Here is a 19,267-nt window from a genome sequence, read left to right as displayed (position 1 = left end):
CAAGTTCCGGCAATTTTGTGAAGCGAAGTAATATGACATGCGGTTTATGTTCTAAATCGTTAACCGATAGGCGTTGGATAGTTGCAGCCCCTATAAAGCATGATTCGGCAAGATACCTCACTTCGAGTACCTACGAGTCTTCAGTTATACAACACATGGACTGCAAAACCATATATTAAAAATGTTGATGACAGAAGCCAAAAGATACCTTAAGTTGGATAAAAGCTTTGTGATTTTTCTTTATTTAGTTTATTCACGTTTTTCTTTGAATTAGTTAATTGTATTTCTTATGTTGGAGAATTTGAGGCATCCAACTTACATGCTTCCATATTTAGAGGAGAGTGGCTTAAGTTTAACGGGCCATATACAGCAATTAAAATGAGGAATAAATGTACTATTTTTTGCAACAAGATTCACAGCCTTCATCCTTCTACTTGGTCTCATTGGCATTAGAGTTGTGAAGGCTAAGAGATAACAAGTGGTATCAGGGCTGTGAAGGCTGAGAGATAACACTTTGGCGTAGAGGATGGAACTAAGACACCTAAGTTGTATGCTCTGCAACATGAGAAAATTTATGTAAGTAGAGATGGCGTATTCGAAGAAGAGAAGAAGTGAGATTGGTGCAACATTGACGATAACAAGCAGACTGTTGAAGAATTCACTACTCTGGAAGAAGAGGGAGACACAAAAGACCTAGAAAGTGTCCCTACAGCAACACCAACAATTCCACACATGTTATCATCGGTGACACCGAAAGACTTGATGGACTCTAGAACAAGAGAGCTCAGGCGAAAGTATAGGAGGATCCACAACAAAGGATGGGTCAAAGAAGTTTCGTTCTCTTGCTGAAGTTTATGCGGATATACTTGAAGAAAAATTGGAGCCTGATGAGTTAGTGTTGCTCACGGCCAATGAGCCGACAACCTACCGTGAGGTAGCAACTGAGACGATGTGGTAGGAGGCCATGCAAAAGGAGCTTGAAGCCATTGAGAAGAACAAGACGTGGACACTAACTAACTTACCGACGACCGGACACAAGCCCATCAGTTTGAAGTGGGTGTTTAAGTTGAAGAAGAATAGTGAAGGAAATGTCATCAAGCATAAAGCAAGACTCGTAGCGAAGGGATACGTGCAATGACAAGGAGTTGATTTGAGGAGGTTTTTGCGCCTGTGGCTAGACGGGACACTGTAAGCTTGATTCTTGCCCTCATAGCTCAACACGGGTGGAAGGTCCATCACTTGGACGTCAAATCAACATTCCTAAATGGTGACCTCCAAGAAGAAGTGTATGTTGCCAAACCTAAAGGGTTCGTCATCAAAGTCGAAGAGCACAAAGTGTACAAGTTGTCAAAGGCCCTCTACGGTTTATGGCAAGCACTGAGGGCGTGGAACATATGTTTGGACAAGAGTTTAAAGAGTCTAAATTTTATGAAGTGCATACAAGATCAAGCAGTGTATACAAGAAATGATGGGGCTAAAACACTCATAGCTGGCGTGTACGTTGATGACGTGATCATCACTGGTATAAGTGTGGAAGGCATTAAAGAGTTCAAGCAGCAAATGATTAAAGAATTTGAGATGAATGATCTCAAGTTACTCAAGTACTACCTCGGTATTGAAGTGGACCATAGGAAAGATTGCATCATGTTAAAGAAATCAACCTATGCTAAGAAGTAGTTGCAGCAATTTAAGATGGTTGACTACAACTTGACCAAGTATCCCATGGAAGCAAAGTTACAACTCGAGAAAGATGCTGAAGGAAGCTTCGAAAGTCTAAGATACTTGACTCATACTCGTCCGGACCTTTCATATGTTGTTGGAATTGTGAGTAGGTATAGGGAAAAGTCCACTATGATGCATCATCAAGCGGTTAAGCACATTCTTTGCTCTGTGAAGGAAATCACAAGCTACGGGTTGAAGTATAAAAGAGGGCGAGGTCCTAAAGAACTAGTCGATTTTATCGATAGTGATTTAGCTGGAGATATTGACGATAGAAAAAGCACCACAAGAATGACGTTTTATCTCAACAAAAATGTAATCTCTTGGCAATCTTAGAAGCAGCGAACTGTGACACTATCTTCCTATGAGGCCGAGGTCATAATTGCAACTACGGCGTCATGCCAAGCATCATGGCTGAGAAATTTGTTGAGTGAAGTGACTAGAAGTGAACTAAAGCTAGTAACCCTCTACGTCCACAACAAATCTGTGATTGCACTGATGAAGAATCCAGTATTTCACGGAAGCAGTAAACACATTGACACTAGCTTCCACTTCATTTGTGAGTGTGTTGAGAAGAAAAAAAATTGTTGTAGAGTTTATATGCACTAGAGAGCAACGTGCGGATATTCTAATCAAGGACCTAGCAAATGTTATGTTTGCAGAGATGGGGGAATTGCTAGGAGTGAAGAATCTCTATGAATTAATAAGCTTGATTTACCAAAATAAGTTATTAACCTCGAGCAGCTTTAGAATAATTATTGAGGAGTTATTGATTTGAAAGTTTAGAAAATAGAAGATTCAGTAGTTATTGATTTGAAAGTTTAGGATTTTTTTAGTAATTGCTTAATTTTAGGAGAAAGATTAGGAACTTAGGAAGAAGTTTATGAGATTAGTTGTGCAATCTCCACTGGAAATATTCAGATATATGTTATTTCAACAACAAAAAAAGAGAACTAATAAACCATACATACTTAAGGTTCCTCAATACACCATTCATAACTCCCACAAAGACTAAACTCAAATGCACCATTCAGGTTGACTCCTAATAAAGATGAATAACTCAACAACTCGACTAATTCAACTAGCCGTAAATTGCACTAATTCTGACAGCCTCTCTTAGTGTATAACTCAACAACTCGACTAATTCAACTAGCCGTAAATTGCACTAATTCTGACAGCCTCTCTTAGTGTATAACTCAACAACTCGACTAATTCAACTAGCCGTAAATTGCACTAATTCTGACAGCCTCTCTTAGTGTATAACTCAACAACTCGACTAATTCAACTAGCCGTAAATTGCACTAATTCTGACAGCCTCTCTTAGTGTAGTGTAAGCTTATTCACTTTGTTTCCCGTTAAGATTGGCAAAACGGTCATGCCTTTTTGTTTCTTCTTTAGGAGCTCCTCTTTTTCTCTTTCCTTTTTCTGACGCTTTTTTTCTTCCTAGTTGTAGTCGTTTATGTGCTCTCTTCTTCAGCTTCCTTTTCAGCTGATGCATTGGAGGAGTTACAAGGTCAGGTGGATTCTCAACTTTGGCCTCTTGTGAAGAAAGAGGATGGTCTACTGATTTTGATAGAGTAGGTCCCTCTCCTAGCTCAGCAAGAATCTTATCCAAATCATCTTCTTCTTGAGCAGTCCTTCCACTCTCCATTTTCTTTTAATTTTTTTGAAGTTTTTGCCACCCTTTTGCCTTCATCACTAAAATTTTGAGTAGTGCGGTGGTTTTTGTGATTCTCCATCTGACATTTCTTTTTCTACCTCTCTATTTGATACTTCAAAATCCCTGGTCTTCACTTATTGATCGATGCCCTTGCTTTCCTTGCACTTGTCATCCAACTGAACTGAAGATTCTAACGAGTTCTAGTCATCCATCCCATTACCTTGTTCTCTTTCACCAACTAAACTGCCTTCCAATTTGTCCCCTTCAGCCACAACATCACGTTAGGAAACCATTCAACTTCACATCCAGTTTCCATTTTCAGATCTGGTTCGGGTTTAAGATTCGGTTCAAGTTCAAATGCAAGCGCAGTTTGAACCGCAGGGTTAGGTTCTAATTCTCCTTCCTCCATTTTGCTAGGCGCTTAACTCTTCTTTTCTCCTCAGTGAGAGCACAGGAACTCAATTGGGGATTAGTAGTTTCTGCGGGAATAGATGACGTTTGATATTTGGAAGATCTCAAATCCGTGTTACCTTCATTATGTTCTTTCTTCCTCTTCGTCATACAAAATTTCCCTATTTACTCTGATTTAATCTTCTGTTCGACAATAACATCATAATACTCCGCATTAGAAGATGGACAATTCATTCCCTCAAAGATGCCAGAACCAAAATTTCCAAAACCCGAGCCATGAGACGATGTTAGCTCGCTTGAGAATTCATGGTCACTACCACCGCCACCATGCTCTGGGGAAGGAAAATTTACAATCCTCGGACTCTTTGAGTCCCATCCACCAGAATGGGTCAAAAAACACTCGCTTCTTCCTGCGGTTCTTAATTCATAAGATTGATAGTTTAGAAGCTCACCTTCATCAGGGGACTTCTTGCATGAAACCGCAGAGCTCCCAGATCCTGGAGAGCATGCAAAGCTACAAACACGAACAGTAGCGTCCCAAAAGCTTCCCAGTCAGCCTGCAAGTCCAACAAATTGGTAGTTTGATCCAAATCTTCGGAGATGAGGAAATGGTCAACCTCAGAGGGAAGGAAAAGACTGTCAAGATCGCCAAAGGTTAGCTCGAAATCTTCATTTTTGTCGAATCCTAAATCCAAGGTCGTGGAATAAACAAGAGGGTCATCATGGGTAGCAGAGTTGGCATCGGAGAAAAAAAGAGAGTCCAGAAGCAGAATTTGGAGGGAATCAAATTCAGAAGCGTAAGTAGTGGAATTAGGATTTTGATCATTTGTAGAGACATCATCTTGATATACAGCTGAAGTCATGTTTGTTGGCTGATCAAAAACCTCAATGGTTAAGCCGTATTCCCAAATTGAATATGAAGAATTTTTATACAACAGTTGCTTCTGATTCCTGCATTTTGACTCGTCAATTTAGCTTAATATGGCCTGGCTTTCCACAACAATGACACACCACTTTCATTTGACAATCTTGTTTAAAATGACAAGTTTTCTACACCTGTAACAAGCTTTAAATGGCTTCTTTGACGACTCCTCACTTCTGAATTGATTCGCATTGCTTGATGAAGGCCTTGAATGAAAATTCTGTCTCCTTTGATCTTTGACAACAACACACATCTTCTGACTTTGGGGAAAACTCTTGCTGCTAGTCATTTGGTTTTCTCTCCTGCGTGTTTACAATTTTCAAGAATAAATTAGTTTCATGTGTTAAAACCATTTTCTTTATATTTTCGAAACTTTATGCACACAACTTAGATCGACTTGATTTCTTCATCAAAGTCGTAGTTTCTATTCGCCTACGTTGACATATTTTTTCTTTATTTTTTTCTTGAATACATAATGAATTAAAGTCGTTCAAAGATATTGAAAAATTCACGTTTTTTATTTTTGGCCAGTTCACCCGAACTCCGATTTCCGTCCAGAATTCCTTCAAGAAACCTATATGAATCCTATTTTAGTTACATACCTAAAAAATTCCACATCTATCACTCAAGAAACTTCTCAGATCTAGGTAAAGATCTAGGTAAAATAGAAACGAGAAGGCCATAACTTTACCTTGTTCGTTCTCAGATTTTCTTGCCGGAATGGGTGAATCCACCACCCAAACTCTTCCTCAAGCATCGAGAAGTCCTGATTAGAAGTTTATTGCCTACTCCTCAAATAGGAGTGCCTACCCCTCAACTATCTTGAACATAATTTTCTTCTTTATCGACTTGAGCCTCGGTCTCTCGACCTATAATAAAACTACATGACCTAATTATTATGCATATTTTTGCATCTTAAGAAGGAAAGTAAGGGTCATTGATATCTCCTAAGCTCGGGTGTTACAATAACCTACTCCTCTCCAAATCCCTTTTTCTTGCAAAAACATAGTAAATTCTTAAAAACAACTTAAATCAATCCTATTCAAGGCAACATTAGCTTAAAACGAAGGCAAATCAAAGCTTACCAATCTTAAAATCGAACAAAACAAAAGTGGTTGAACCAAACTAGTCTAATCAAACATGTGAATTATTGACAAAATTGATATAAACACGACTCAAATCTGGTTCTATTATTGAAAAAATTGAAAGTTCATAACTCTGTTGAAGATAATTTTTAGAGTTCATCCACCTATTAGATATAAACACAAATCTAGTTGAATCATATCCAATTTTAAAACCAACTTCAAATCTATCCTACTTATGTTTTTTTTTTTCCTCTATTATTGTTTTTTTTCTTGAACAAAACTGAATTAAATTACATTATTTAAACTTGCTATCTTCATATGTTTATAAAGGGAGAAGAGATAGAGACGATTTAAACTTGAATGTTAGGTGTTATATAGCGGTAATAAACAAGTTGGGTGTTATTGACTACACACTCCAAGGGAGTATTGAAATATATTTTACATAGACCTAATTATTTAGGATTTTTTCCCTTTATTTTTCGGTTAACCATATATTTGATATATTTTATCTTATTTCTAGAATTTGGTTACTACAACAATGTTTTCTCTTATTTTTAGGATTTATTAGGGTAGTATGGATCATATTTAAATGTTGGGAACAAAATTGGACTTGACTTTCCATTCCACTTCTGTTTCTTGGATTTTCCATCTCACTTTGATTTCTCATTCTTAACATGGTATCAGAACTTCTCATTCTTAACAGTATCATGTCGATAACTCGAGTTGTGTGTGATATTTCATCGTTGTCGTATTGCCTGGACAATCCAAAATCACTCATTCGGGCATTCATGTCCGCGTCTATTAGAACATTGCATAACTACTTGCTCCCAATCTTCTTGAAGATATAGTAATCCTGCTGCAATGCCTTTGAGGATGTTGAATCTTTGCTCCCAGTTAAATACCAAGTTGTGTTTTGGAGAATGGAGAAGATAATGAAGTCTCCCCCGTGACGTGCCAATGAAGCTGCATTATTAGCCATGTCACTTTGGAAGAAAGCTAAATCTGACCGAAAAAAGAAAGGTTAGGAATATAAAAGAAGACGCGTTTGAATTGGTCTCACACAATAGAAGACGAAACCTAGATTGTAACATTTCAAACTTACCGCTAACAGATAAAGAGTGTTTCGTTCTCCTCTCCAATGGGATCTCACAATCCACTCCCCTCGAGGTCTTTGAGCTTTCCCTTTCGGGATTCCCCTCAAGCTTTTTAGAACGCGTGGAAGATTGTGAAGGGTGCTATGGTGGTAACACGTGGCACAAAATCTGGAACCTTATACACCACTGCAAAATGTATAAACATGATTACTATTGTTGAGAGTTCTTCAAATTCAAGTCTATGACACAATAGACTTGAACATATGAGCGTCAAAGGAATGAAATGCTGGCTGCGAAAGGAGTTTAGAAGGTCTGAAATCTGTTGATATGGTTCCTTGTGAGAACTGCGTTAGGAGCAAACAAAAATAATGATTTCAGCAGGAAGGTGTGGATTTATTTTCTGAAACACAAGTCCAATGTGTTTGCTAGCTTCAAGAAGTCGAAAGTTGAAGTTGAAAATCAAAACAACTTGAAAATAAAATCCATGAGGTCTGACAATGGAGGAGAGTAAGACAAGTCAAAATTCAAAGCATTTTATTGCAACGGAGGGAATTAGATTAACAAGGACAGTTCTCGGTAAAATAAGATAAAATGGTGTTTCTAAAAGAATGATAGAACATTGAATGAGCGGGCAAAGAGTATGAGGATTCATTTTTTAAGACATTTTGAGCCGATGCTTTAATACAACAGTCTACTTGATCAATATAGGGTCGTCAGTGCCCTTGGAGTTCAAATTGTTAGAAGAAGTATGGACAGGAAAAGAACTCAAGTACTCTCATTTGAGAACTTTTGCCAGAAGAGTTCAAGTTGCCAGAGGTGGAGCAAGGTTCCAAGACAACGAAGCAAGTGGGAGTTGAGATTGAGTTGTAGAAAAATTCACCTAGTGATGTTGTAGCAGATACTCAAGAAACTCCTGAGACTATTGCGAGGTACTAGAGGTGGAACAAGATTCCAAGACAACGAAGCAAGTGGGAGTTGAGGTTGAGTTGTGAAAAAATTCACCTAGTAATGTTGTAGTAGATACTCAAGAAACTCCTGAGACTGTTGCAGAGAAACCAACGGTAGAGCAAGTGACACCTTAGGTGGTGTTGAGAAGATCATCCATAACTATCAGAATACCAAATATGTATGTACCTTCATTACACTATCTGTTGCTAACTCTGATGAAGGGGAGCCAAAGTCCTTTGAAGATGCCGTACAGTTGGAGGATACACCAAGTGGGAGCAAGCTATGGATGATGAGATGAGTTGGATGTCTAGGCTTCATATGGATGACAGACTATCTAAAAGAATTAGGCAAGAATCTGCGCGAGGAGATTCTTTATACAGATAGTCAAAGTGTCATACAATTGGTGAAGAACCCAATCTATCATTCAAATACAAAACACATAAGAAACGATACCATTTCACGTGCAGATTAATGGAAGAAGGTGATATATGTTTAGAGAAGATAGATGGTGCAAATAATTTAAGAGACATGTTAACAAAATGCGTTGATGTTAGAAAATTGAGGTTATGTAAAATCTTAATTGGTATAGTGCAGTGAAGATGTTGATGATCGTTTGAAAATAAAATTTTTGGTTGACCAGATCAGTCTCAAGTGGGAGAATTGTTAGGATATGAGAATTGTTAGAGTACGTAGTCCCCTCCTTGCTTACTCAATGGTTATACATAATGAAATTATATATAAAATTATATATACAATAAATGACATATAAAGTAAATTGTCATACATAGTAAATAACTATGTATAGTAAAAAGCTAAATTTGGTAAACCTATATACCGATGTTATATCTAGTAAAACTATTAGAAAGAAACTTGAACCATGTATATCCCTATATACACCGATGTTATATCTAGTAGAGCTATATAAAGAAACTTGAACCATGTATATCCCTATATATATATGTTATATCTAGTAAACCTATATAAAGAAACTTGAACCATGTATGTCCGCGAGACAGTGATCGGAAGATGTATTCTTTTTGTATTCTCTATATATAAAGAAACTTGAACCATGTATATCCACGAGACAGTGATTTGAAGATGTATTCTTTTTGTATTCTCTATATTCTCTCTTTGTATTTTATATATTACTGTACATACATGAAGTCAACAATATAAACATTTAGCCAATATTGTCAATATTCTTCCTTGTATTTTCTCTCTTCTCTCTCCTGTTCTTTGTGTTCATCTAGGACGAGTATATGTGTTGTGCGATTCTTACGAGAACCATGAGTGAGACTAAAGAGGAAGGGGATTGACTCAATTTTTGTGTAATTCATTATCTTATACCATAAAAATAAATGTAATTCAACGTGTCAAATAAGTACAAGAACAAACAATCAACGATGGTTTTGTACACGCTTCTTGTTTAATATGATTCTATGGCTTCCATCAATATATTGTCAATCCTTTCCACATCTTGGTTGTACACTAGCTGAAGTCCACAACCTCGTACAGTCATGTCTGGTGTATCAGCTTCAATAGTAGCCCAAATATGAGACCTATGACGAATAATGTTGCCATATGTCTGTCTTGGGCTGTAATAGAGCCAAAGGAATTGTCGTTCATGTAGCCAAATGAATCTGTCCTCAGTGATAGTATGAATGTGAATTGGATGGATTACTCCATTCTCAACTGAAAATTGACAAAGAAGTTCATGCCTTGAAATTGAACGAAGATTGTTGAGAATTGCCGTTGGATGCTTGTTGATTTGGAAAAGTGCACAAACTGCAAATCCCATCCAATCACTATTTGTATACAAACTTGGAGGCAATTGGATGCCTGTTTGATTCTTTTCAGATCGTTGATTAAACCACTCGGGAATGTTTCGTCTTGGAATAACGAAGTCGAATATTGTGCCAAATCGATCCTGCATGAGAGAAAATGTTAACGGTTAGGAACTACGAACTTCCACAATGGTACGATATTGTCTACTTTGAGCATAAGCTCTCGTGGTTTTACTTTTGGTTTTCCTTACTTATAAACCCATGATCATTCCCTTAATTAGCTAACGTTGGACACCCTCCCTCCCAACAATCCTCCTCTCGAACAAAGTACACTATAGAGCCTCTCTTGAGACTTATGGAGCCCTCGAACAACCTCCCCTTAATCGAGACTTGACTCCTTCTCTAGAGCCCTCGAACAAAGTACACCCTTTGTTGACACTTGAGTCACTTTTGACTACACCTCTAAGGCTCACGCTTTTTTGTTCGACATTTGAGAATTCTATTGACATGGCTACATTAAGGCATGAATCTCATATCATGTTAGAAACCACAAACCTCCACAATGGTATGATATTGTCCACTTTGAGCATAAGTTCTCATGGATTTACTTTCGGGTTCCCTAAACGGCCTCATACCAATGGAGATGTATTCCTTACTTATAAACTCATGATCATTCCCTTAATTAGCCAATGTGGGTCTCCCTCTCAACAATCCTCAACAATCCTCCCCGAACATAGTACACCATAGAGCCTCCCCTAAAGTCTATGAAGCCCTTAAACAACCTCCCCTAAATTGAGGCTCGACTCCTTCTCTAAACCCCTCGAACAAAGTACACCATTTGTTCGACACTTGAGCCACTTTTGACTACACCTTCAAGGCTCACAACTTTCTTGTTCGATATTGAGGATTCTATTGACATGGCTAAGTTAAGGGCATGACTCTGATACCTTGTTAGGATCTACGAACCTCCACAATAGTATGATATTGTCCACTTTAATCATAATCTCTCATGGTTTTACTTTTGGTTTCTCTAAAAAGCTTCATACCAATGAAGTTATTCCTTATTTATAAACTCATGATCATTTCCTTAATGAGCCAACGTGACACTCCTTCCCAACTCACCATAACTAATAAGCTCGAAGTATTTTCGTGTTAAATTTGTAACAAATAATCTCTAAACTTCTAATTCTAGGGTAAGACAAGAAGAAAGAGAAAGACGTACCTTCAAATCCATTTGAAGGAAAGAAGGAATTGCTTCTTTGAGCTCCAAAAGGTGGTTCCTTTCCATTGCATTTGAAGTAAGAGTTGAATCTTGAGGATAACCATTTGAATTTTGTTCCTCTGTCAACTCTTCCAAACACAAATCATCTTCCCTTTCAAATTCTTTTTGCTTTGGATCATACTTATGAAAATGTATCATCTTGATCATGGATTCAACATAAACTTGGTCATAAAATTCATGCAAATCAGCTGGCGAACCCATTACACTGTTTATCATTGTGTTGATAAGCCCTTCAACATCATGTTTATAAGCTAGACGTGCACCACAAACAACTGCTTTCAAGGATGAGTTATTATTGCATACGAACGAAACACAAAGATGCCTCCATTGATTTAATCGATATGGATAAACCGCTCGAGGCTCGAAGAACACCCAAAGTTGATGAAAATCATCGAACAATCCTTTGGTTAAGTAAAGAATTGATTCTCGTTGCATTGTGTATTCATCATTTTCCACTTGGTATGAGAAGGAATGAGCATTTGGTGAGTTCTCGTCCACTGCAAATACTACAAAAAAGGCTAACCCCATCCACTTCTTATCCTTATGCAAGTTTGGAGGTATTTTGATTGTGACTTTTGGCTTCTTTAGTTGAAGATTGAACCAACTTCTTGAGATTTCTTTTCGAGGGAAAACGTAGTATTCACCGTAAAGCTTCAGATCCTATATGAAGAAATGGAAAGAGTTAGTTCAAGATGTTAGTAAACTTTCCCCTCAAATTAAGCACCTACTTACAAATCTTCCAAATTCACTTCCTTCTCTCTAGAGTACTCGAACAAAGTACACCATTTGTTCAACATTTGAGTATTCTATTGACATCGCTAAGTTAAGGACATTACTCTGATGTCATGTTAGAAATCACGACTCTGCACGATGGTATGATATTATCTACTTTGAGCATAAGCGCTGATGAGTTTACTTTGGGTTTCCCCAAAAGGTCTCGTACCAATAGAGATGTATTTTTTGCTTATAAACCCATGATCATCTTCTTAATTAGCCGAGATGGGACTCCCCAGCAATAATCATCAACCGACAAATCACTCAAAACTTTAAATTTCTAAAAAAAAAAAAAAAAAAAAAAANCACTCAAAACTTTAAATTTCTAAAAAAAAAAAAAAAAAAAACATTAACATGTAATGTTGTTTTTTTCTCTAAAATCTTATTGACCTTGTGGGATGTGACCCACGATCAAAATATGCGAAATAAGTAAAAGAAGCAAAGGTACAACTTGAGGAGAGAGATCTTTTGGAGCAAAGAAACCTTAAACACTTAGCTTTTCAATTATTGTAAAAAAAAAACATGCATCTCACTCGTATCTATAGTGAAGAAAGCACTAACTAGCTCCCTAAACTTTCTCCTCAAGTCAAGAGCGACCAACAATCTTTATAATTAAAGCATAAAACTTGTTACTCCATACGTTAGTAACTTATTCTACTAAATCTACTAATAATTTTCGCTCCTCGATAAGTTAGTAATTTATTCTATCATTTTAAATATCATTCAATTAGAGTAACAATTGTAAAGATTATGTGAATTGAAAAGCTAAAGAGAAAAAAGAGAAAAAAGTATAGAGAGAAACCTCAAAAGTTCTTAGAAGCATTGCTTTGAGGTTGCGTTTTAACATGATAGAGTAATCACTTTCAGTTTCCTCGGCCTCAGCAGCTGCAATCATACTGGTGGAACCATCTTCTATAGCCTCCGGTGGTGGTTTACTAGCTCGTAGTCTTGGAAATGATCCAATTGTCCTAAACACAATGCATTAACAATGTAAAGAATTTGAGTGAGTGAGTGAGTGAGAGAGAACAAGACAACCAAATTTTTTACTATCTAATTAGCAGAAAAATACTATTCTTAACAGACAAATCGAAGTGTGAACGCATAGAGTTTTAAGGCATGTTTGAAAGTGATTTTCATAGCAAAATCTCCCCTCAAACATTCTATGACTACACCTTCAATCAAGAATTCTATTGACATGACTAACTTAAGATAAGGGCATGACTCTGATATCACCTGATAGAAATAGTGGATATCTACAATGGTATGAAATTGTCCACTTTGAGCATAAGCTCTAACAACTTTATTTATTATTTCCTCGAAAGATTTCATATCAATGGAGATAGTTGTTGAGAATTATTGGAAGAGGGGTACACATCAGCTAATTAAGGGGTTGATCATGAGTTTATAAGTAAGGAATACATTTCTATGGTAGGAAACAAAAAATAAAGCCATGAGAGTCTATCCTCAAAGTTTACCATTGTGGAGAGTTGTGGTTTCTAATATGACATTAGAGTTATGCCCTTAACGTAGTGATGCCAATAAAATCCTCAAATGTCGAACAAATCAAGCTTACTATCCCTTACTGTCGGACTCCAACAAGGGAGAGTCCAAAATGGCAAAAAATCGAGCTCGAGATGGAATTGAATTACCTTTGCAATGCATTTAACCACGAAGTCTTGTAACGAGCTCCACCATCCACCAAACTAGAAACATCAACACGATTTTGACGATTCAAAATATGATCAACAATCGACGTATGATATTTTCCCGGAGATCCGAAAAGGGCTTTGATAATCTTCCCAATAAAACTCCCAGCATTTTGTTCATAGATTATCGATGCACCACACCATTTCACCTTCACAAAAGGGTTATCAGTCACTATTGAAACATCAATGCAACAACATTGGTTCAACCACCCTTCAATCCTTCTCATTGGAACATAAAAAACCACAAGCCCCACAGGTGATTGCAATTCATCTTTGTTTCCATCAAAAACTAGGGCTGACTTCAAAGGGCATTCATCTGTTTCCATTCGGATTATGAAATCACAAGTAATCTTTGAATTCTCGTTCCATTGATTGTTTTGGATTTCAAAAGTAGCCCCTAAAGCAATGCCAATTCTTGCATTTTCTTCAGATATGTAATCTGGTGGACAATGGGCTGTGATTGAACATCCATATCTTTTATCATCAAAGCATGCTATGAAGTTTGGATAGGGAATCACAAAAAAGTACTTTTCTTGTTGCCATGTGAGTACCTGAAAAAAAAAAATGGTTAGGTTAAGGATTTTGTTCGATAGTTTCGAATTAACCGTACCCTAATGCTATGAGCTTGGAGTTCATTGTGGTTTAACATGATAACAAAGAGCTAGTGGTACCGTATTTAAACGTGCTAGAGACAAAGACGATCTTCATATCTTCTCTCCACTTTGGCATAAATCCTTAACATTTTTCTTTTAGTTTTACTTAACCGTTCTCGTATCAATAGCAATATCTTATCTCGCTTTTGTATCGTTCCAATAGAAATCGTATTGTTTGAGCTTAGTTCAAATCTATCCCACCCCAAAAACTCATGAGACTGTCTGTGAGTTAATAAGCTTAACTTAGCAAAACAAGTTATTAACTTGGAGTAATTTTAGTATAATTTTTAGTAGGTATTAACTTGGATAAGTTTAGAAAAATTGTTATTCTTTTGTAAATTTGTTAGTGTTTTTTCCGCTATAAATAATCATTAGATGTATATTTTATTCACAACAAGAAAGAGAATTGAAAAGTATAAGTGTTTAAGTTTTTGAGAGATCTCTTCCCTCAAGTTGTTTTTTCTACTTAATCTATTTGTTTTGGTATATTTGATTGAGAGTTATCCTAACACTTCAGTATTTTTTTTTTTTTTTTCACACCCTCGATTCTAATTAAAATACATGTCCATTTATTCATGATGGTAGTAACATTCAATGACAAAAGGCAAATTTTAAGGTTAAAAGAACAAAAATCGAACTTTTTAAAACCACAGAGACTAAATTGAAATTAACGCTCGTAATTTTAACCAACAAAGAGAACTCGTATAGAAAAATATACAAAGAAAGAGACTAAATTGAAACTAAACTCAAAAACGATACGAAAAAAGATGCAAACCTCGATATAACGTTGAGACATTGTCCTTAGATGAATGGCAGAAAGACCAAGCTGATCAATTTTGTAGCTTCCAGCTGGTTCAGTGGATATCGGACAACGAATAAAAGTAATCCCCATTTCACTCGAAGGAATATGTTTCTCTTGATTGTAATATTCTTCAAGCAAAACACAATCCCTTGCTTCCACATCTCTAACACTAAGTGGAAGCTTCGGCAAAGATCGAAGATTCAAACATTCAACCAAAAACAAATCTCTCAAATTCACAAGATGAGAAATACTTTCAGGCAATATGGTGAAATGGTTTTGGTTTAGATGAAGAATTTGCAAAGAAGATAAGCTACGAAGATCATTAGGCAAATCTCCATCCCACAAATTACAATCACTTAGATTCAAAACCCTCAAAGAACAACCAAAACTAAAGCAATTGGTTAATTTCAAGCCTTGAGAATTTGAAAATTTTCGAGAGAGATTCCAACAAGGAAATAATGATTGAATGAACTTACGAGACAAACCTTGACAATTTAAAATTTCAAGATTTGTCAAGAGTTGAAGAGACGATGGAGCTTGAGTTATACAAGTACTAGTAACATCAAGCTTCTCCAAACAAGAAATATTGCCTAAGCTCTCCGGAATGCTATCAATTTTGGAGCAGCCATGCAAATTGAGTATCTTCAATGATGTCAAACAGCCAATAGTGCTTGGAAGTTTAACAAGATTGGTGCAATTTTTGAGATTTAATATCACAAGTCCTGTCAAATGACCTATTGATTGATGCAAAACTTTAATGGATGTTCCATCTAAATGAAGCTCTAATAGATTGTTCATGTTTCCTGAGATTTTTGGGAAGTTTTTGAGGCTTGAACAGCCAGAAAGCACCAAAATTTTGAGAGATTGTAAGGAAATATTGAAGGGAATGTTTGATAATTGCTTGCAATCTTTGAGTTCCAATTGAATTAGATGCCTTAGAGACCCTAAAGATTGGTGTAGTTGGTATAAACTTACACAGCCACTCAAGACTAATCTTTCAAGATTTGGAACCCTAGAAAAATCAGGGGTTTTGGAAAGGAATTTGGAGTCACTTAGGTTTATAACTTTCAATGTATCAAATCTCTGCAAAGAAAAAAAAGAAGTAATTTGTCATTTTGGAACAAATTTACACTCCAATAAATAATGGATACAATAGCATACGAAAAACACTACAATAGATGCTATAATAGAGTATAAATATAACGACCTAAGTCCACCACTAGCAAATATTGTTCTTTTTGGGCTTTCCCTTACGGGCTTCCCCTCAAGGCTAAAACGCGTCTGCTGAGAGATGGTTTCCACCCCCTTATCAAGAGTGTTTTGTTCTCCTTCCCAACCAATGTGGGACATCACAATCCACTCCCCTTCGGGGCCCAGCATCCTTACTAGGACATTGCCTCGTGTCTACCCCCTTTGGGGAAGAGCAAGAAGGTTGGCACATCGTCTGGTGTTTGGCTCTGATACCATTTGTAATGACTCAAGCCCATCTCTAGCAGATATTGTCCTCTTTGGGCTTTCCCTTACGGGCTTTCCCTCAAGGCTTTAAAACACGTCTGCTAGGTGAAGGTTTTCACACCCTTATAAAGAGTATTTTGTTCTCCTCCCCCAACCAATGTGGGACATCACAATAAAACGTAACTAAAATTTAGGATTTATGTACCTTTGAATCTTTCCAAAGTTGGTGAATTGAGCTACTAGGGAGCTCAAGCTCCAAAAGGTTTGTGGGATGGAAATTTGATGGTAAGAACTTTAAAGGGTATCCATGCCAATTGAGGAACCTAAGCTGGTCGGAGAGGTACTCAAGATCTTGAGAAAGATAAACATTGTTGAGTTTCAATACTCTTAGATTGGTCATTGCCTTAAAGGAGTTGGCATTCAAGTGTGACTCTCCCTCTTCATCCAAATCCATCATTATGCCTTCAATTGCTTCTGTTCCCTAAAAAAAAGGTTAAAACAAGTATAGTTTGTGCAAAGATTAGAGGTTTATCCGATAATTGTAGCTTAAAATCTATTTAATAGATCCCGAAACTCTTAACATTGTCAAAATATCAAATAGATCGTTGAAAAATCCACATTTTATGTCTATGAAGAACATGTTAGGATCGTACAATCATATACTCAATCTAGATGAAGAACACAAAGAACACAAGAAAGAAAACGCAAGGAGAAATGTGTTGTACAAAAAGGGAAGCAAGATTGATCGCACTCACACACCTAGAAACATAAATTAAACAAAGAGACAAAATGTACGTAGTAACATCAGGATGGTAAACTTTACAGCGGCCAGAGGTTTATATTGATGACTTCAAGTTACAGGTAATTCTTCTTAAAAACTAAATTCGAGAATATACCCACTCGATCTACATTCGAGAACACGAGAATATACCCACTCAATCTAATGAATCTCTAATGTATAAGATAAATTTACAGTTTAAGAACACACTGTTAGGATCACACAGCTCACACACTCGATCTAGATGAAGAACACTGAAAACAAAAAAGAGAAAACACAGGGAGAAATATAAGTGGTAATAGAGAATCCATCGTAAAAACGATATAGGAGAATATATAAAAAATCATCTTAAAAACTAAATAGGAGAATGATTTTTTAACTCTTAAGCAAACTTAACCTATAAGTAAACATCAAACTCCACAACCTAATACGATATGCATGACATAAAAGTAATAATTCAGGAATAATAAACTTAGAAAAGACAATTTATATCAAACGAGTTATAATTTAACCTAAAAACAGTACCTGATCACGACTAAGGGCGAGATTCACGTCCTCACGAAGCCACAACCTACTTCGTTTCTCGGGCTGATTCGGAAAGTTTTGACGAACAATTTCTTGACCCATTTCTTGAATCAAATCATGCATTTGAATCTGATCATGTGGTGCAGTAATAAGAGACTTCTCCTCCAATTTTTCTAGCCCAAGAACAGCTAGAAATCCAAAGCTTTGAAGAATTTCAATTGCTCGTTTCTTACTCTTCCTCTTGAAGAAACATGCAATGTCTAGAAAAATCTTTTGTTCACTCTTCTCTAACATATAATAACTTATCTTCAACTTTTCAAGAATTTCCAAATCACGAACCTCCTTCAACTTAGCCACAGCATTTTCCCAATCCTTCATTGGTTTATCACGTAAAGCCGATCCAAGAACCTCAATAGCCAATGGAAGCCCTCCACAATAGTCTACAACTTTGCATGAAAGATCAAAAAACCCCTTCTTTGAATGATCTTCTCTAAATGCCTTTTGTGAAAATAGCTCAAGAGCTTCATCAATATTAAGTCCTTCGACGTTGTATCGTCTTTCGATACCGTGCGATATCAGGAGATGTTCATCTCGTGTCGTGACGATGACTCGGCTACCTGGTTGGAACCAATCATAGTCCCCCGCTAATTGCTTGAGTTGGCTTATATGGTTGACATCGTCGAGGATTATTAGAACTTTTAGATTGCTTATTCTTCTTTTCATCAATGTAGCTCCATCACAATCAGGGATCTCTATGTTTCTTTTCATTAGGGTTCCTGTTAGAAGCTTTTCTTGTAATGAAGCTAAGCCTTCGTTCTTTAAAGCTTCTTTGACATTATCTAGAAAGTAACATCCTTCGAACAAATGGGATACACTTTTGTAAATGATTCTAGCGATGGTGGTCTTACCAATTCCACCCATTCCCCATATTCCAACAAATCGCTTGTCATCTAAACCTATTCCTAAAAGCATATTTACTTGGTGTAATCTTGAGCTGATTCCGACCAATTTTTCATTGTATCGAAACAAGTCGGGTCGTAGTTTGTTGAAGACATGCTTCACAACTTCATTGATGGTCTCTTCTTCTTTCCTACAAACAAATTTTCGTATAACCCTAATAAATAATGGTATTGTTCGATAATTATTTGATTTTAAAAATTTTGCTAAAATATCATCACTAGTTCATTGAGATCAAACTCAATAATTGTGAGAGCCCAATTTTCAAAACGACTAATTAGCCTACTTAGAGTTCGAGCCAATTATTTAGATGTTTGTAAGTACTTAGAACTTTTAGAATTAAGTAGAATATCTTAGAAAGTTGTAGATATCGCTCTACTCACATCACGTTTCTCGGTTTCCACTCAAGGTTTTTAAACAAACCCTTCATTCTTCTCTCCAACCGATGTAAGATTTCACAATCCACCACCCTTCGGGGCTAGCGTCCTTACTACCACTCGTTCCCTTCTCCTATCGATGTGGGACCCACCAATCAACTTTTCTTTGGGGCTCAGCCTCCTCGTTAGTCACATCGCCCAGTGTCCATCCTTCAGGACTCAGCTTCCTCATTGGTCACATCACTCAGAACCTAACTCTTATACCATTTCTAACGGTTCAAGCCCACCGCTAGCAGATATTGTCGTCTTTAAATTTTTTTTTTTTTTTTTTTTTT

At 36.7% G+C, this 19,267-nt stretch overlaps 1 protein-coding gene across 1 annotated transcript in view; it reads right to left on the bottom strand.

The window, feature by feature from the left end:
• Positions 1 to 9,151: 9,151 nt before the first annotated feature.
• LOC111472024 (TMV resistance protein N-like) overlaps positions 9,152 to 19,267 on the bottom strand; it is an 11,279-nt gene continuing 1,163 nt past the window's right edge. The window contains exons 2-8 of the mRNA XM_023117707.1: positions 17,599 to 18,688; positions 16,501 to 16,776; positions 14,814 to 15,923; positions 13,329 to 13,936; positions 12,482 to 12,647; positions 10,846 to 11,565; positions 9,152 to 9,766 (exon numbers count right to left, since the gene is read on the bottom strand). Coding sequence (XP_022973475.1) covers positions 9,266 to 9,766; positions 10,846 to 11,565; positions 12,482 to 12,647; positions 13,329 to 13,936; positions 14,814 to 15,923; positions 16,501 to 16,776; positions 17,599 to 18,688 — 4,471 coding nt within the window. The 3' untranslated portion in view covers positions 9,152 to 9,265. The remainder of the gene's footprint in view (positions 9,767 to 10,845; positions 11,566 to 12,481; positions 12,648 to 13,328; positions 13,937 to 14,813; positions 15,924 to 16,500; positions 16,777 to 17,598; positions 18,689 to 19,267) is intronic.

This window comes from Cucurbita maxima, unplaced genomic scaffold, assembly GCF_002738345.1.
Source record: "Cucurbita maxima cultivar Rimu unplaced genomic scaffold, Cmax_1.0 Cma_Scf00063, whole genome shotgun sequence".
NCBI classification, from domain to species: Eukaryota; Viridiplantae; Streptophyta; class Magnoliopsida; order Cucurbitales; family Cucurbitaceae; genus Cucurbita; species Cucurbita maxima.
Note: the sequence above shows the minus strand (reverse complement) of the source record. Positions and strands in the feature narration are given on the sequence as shown.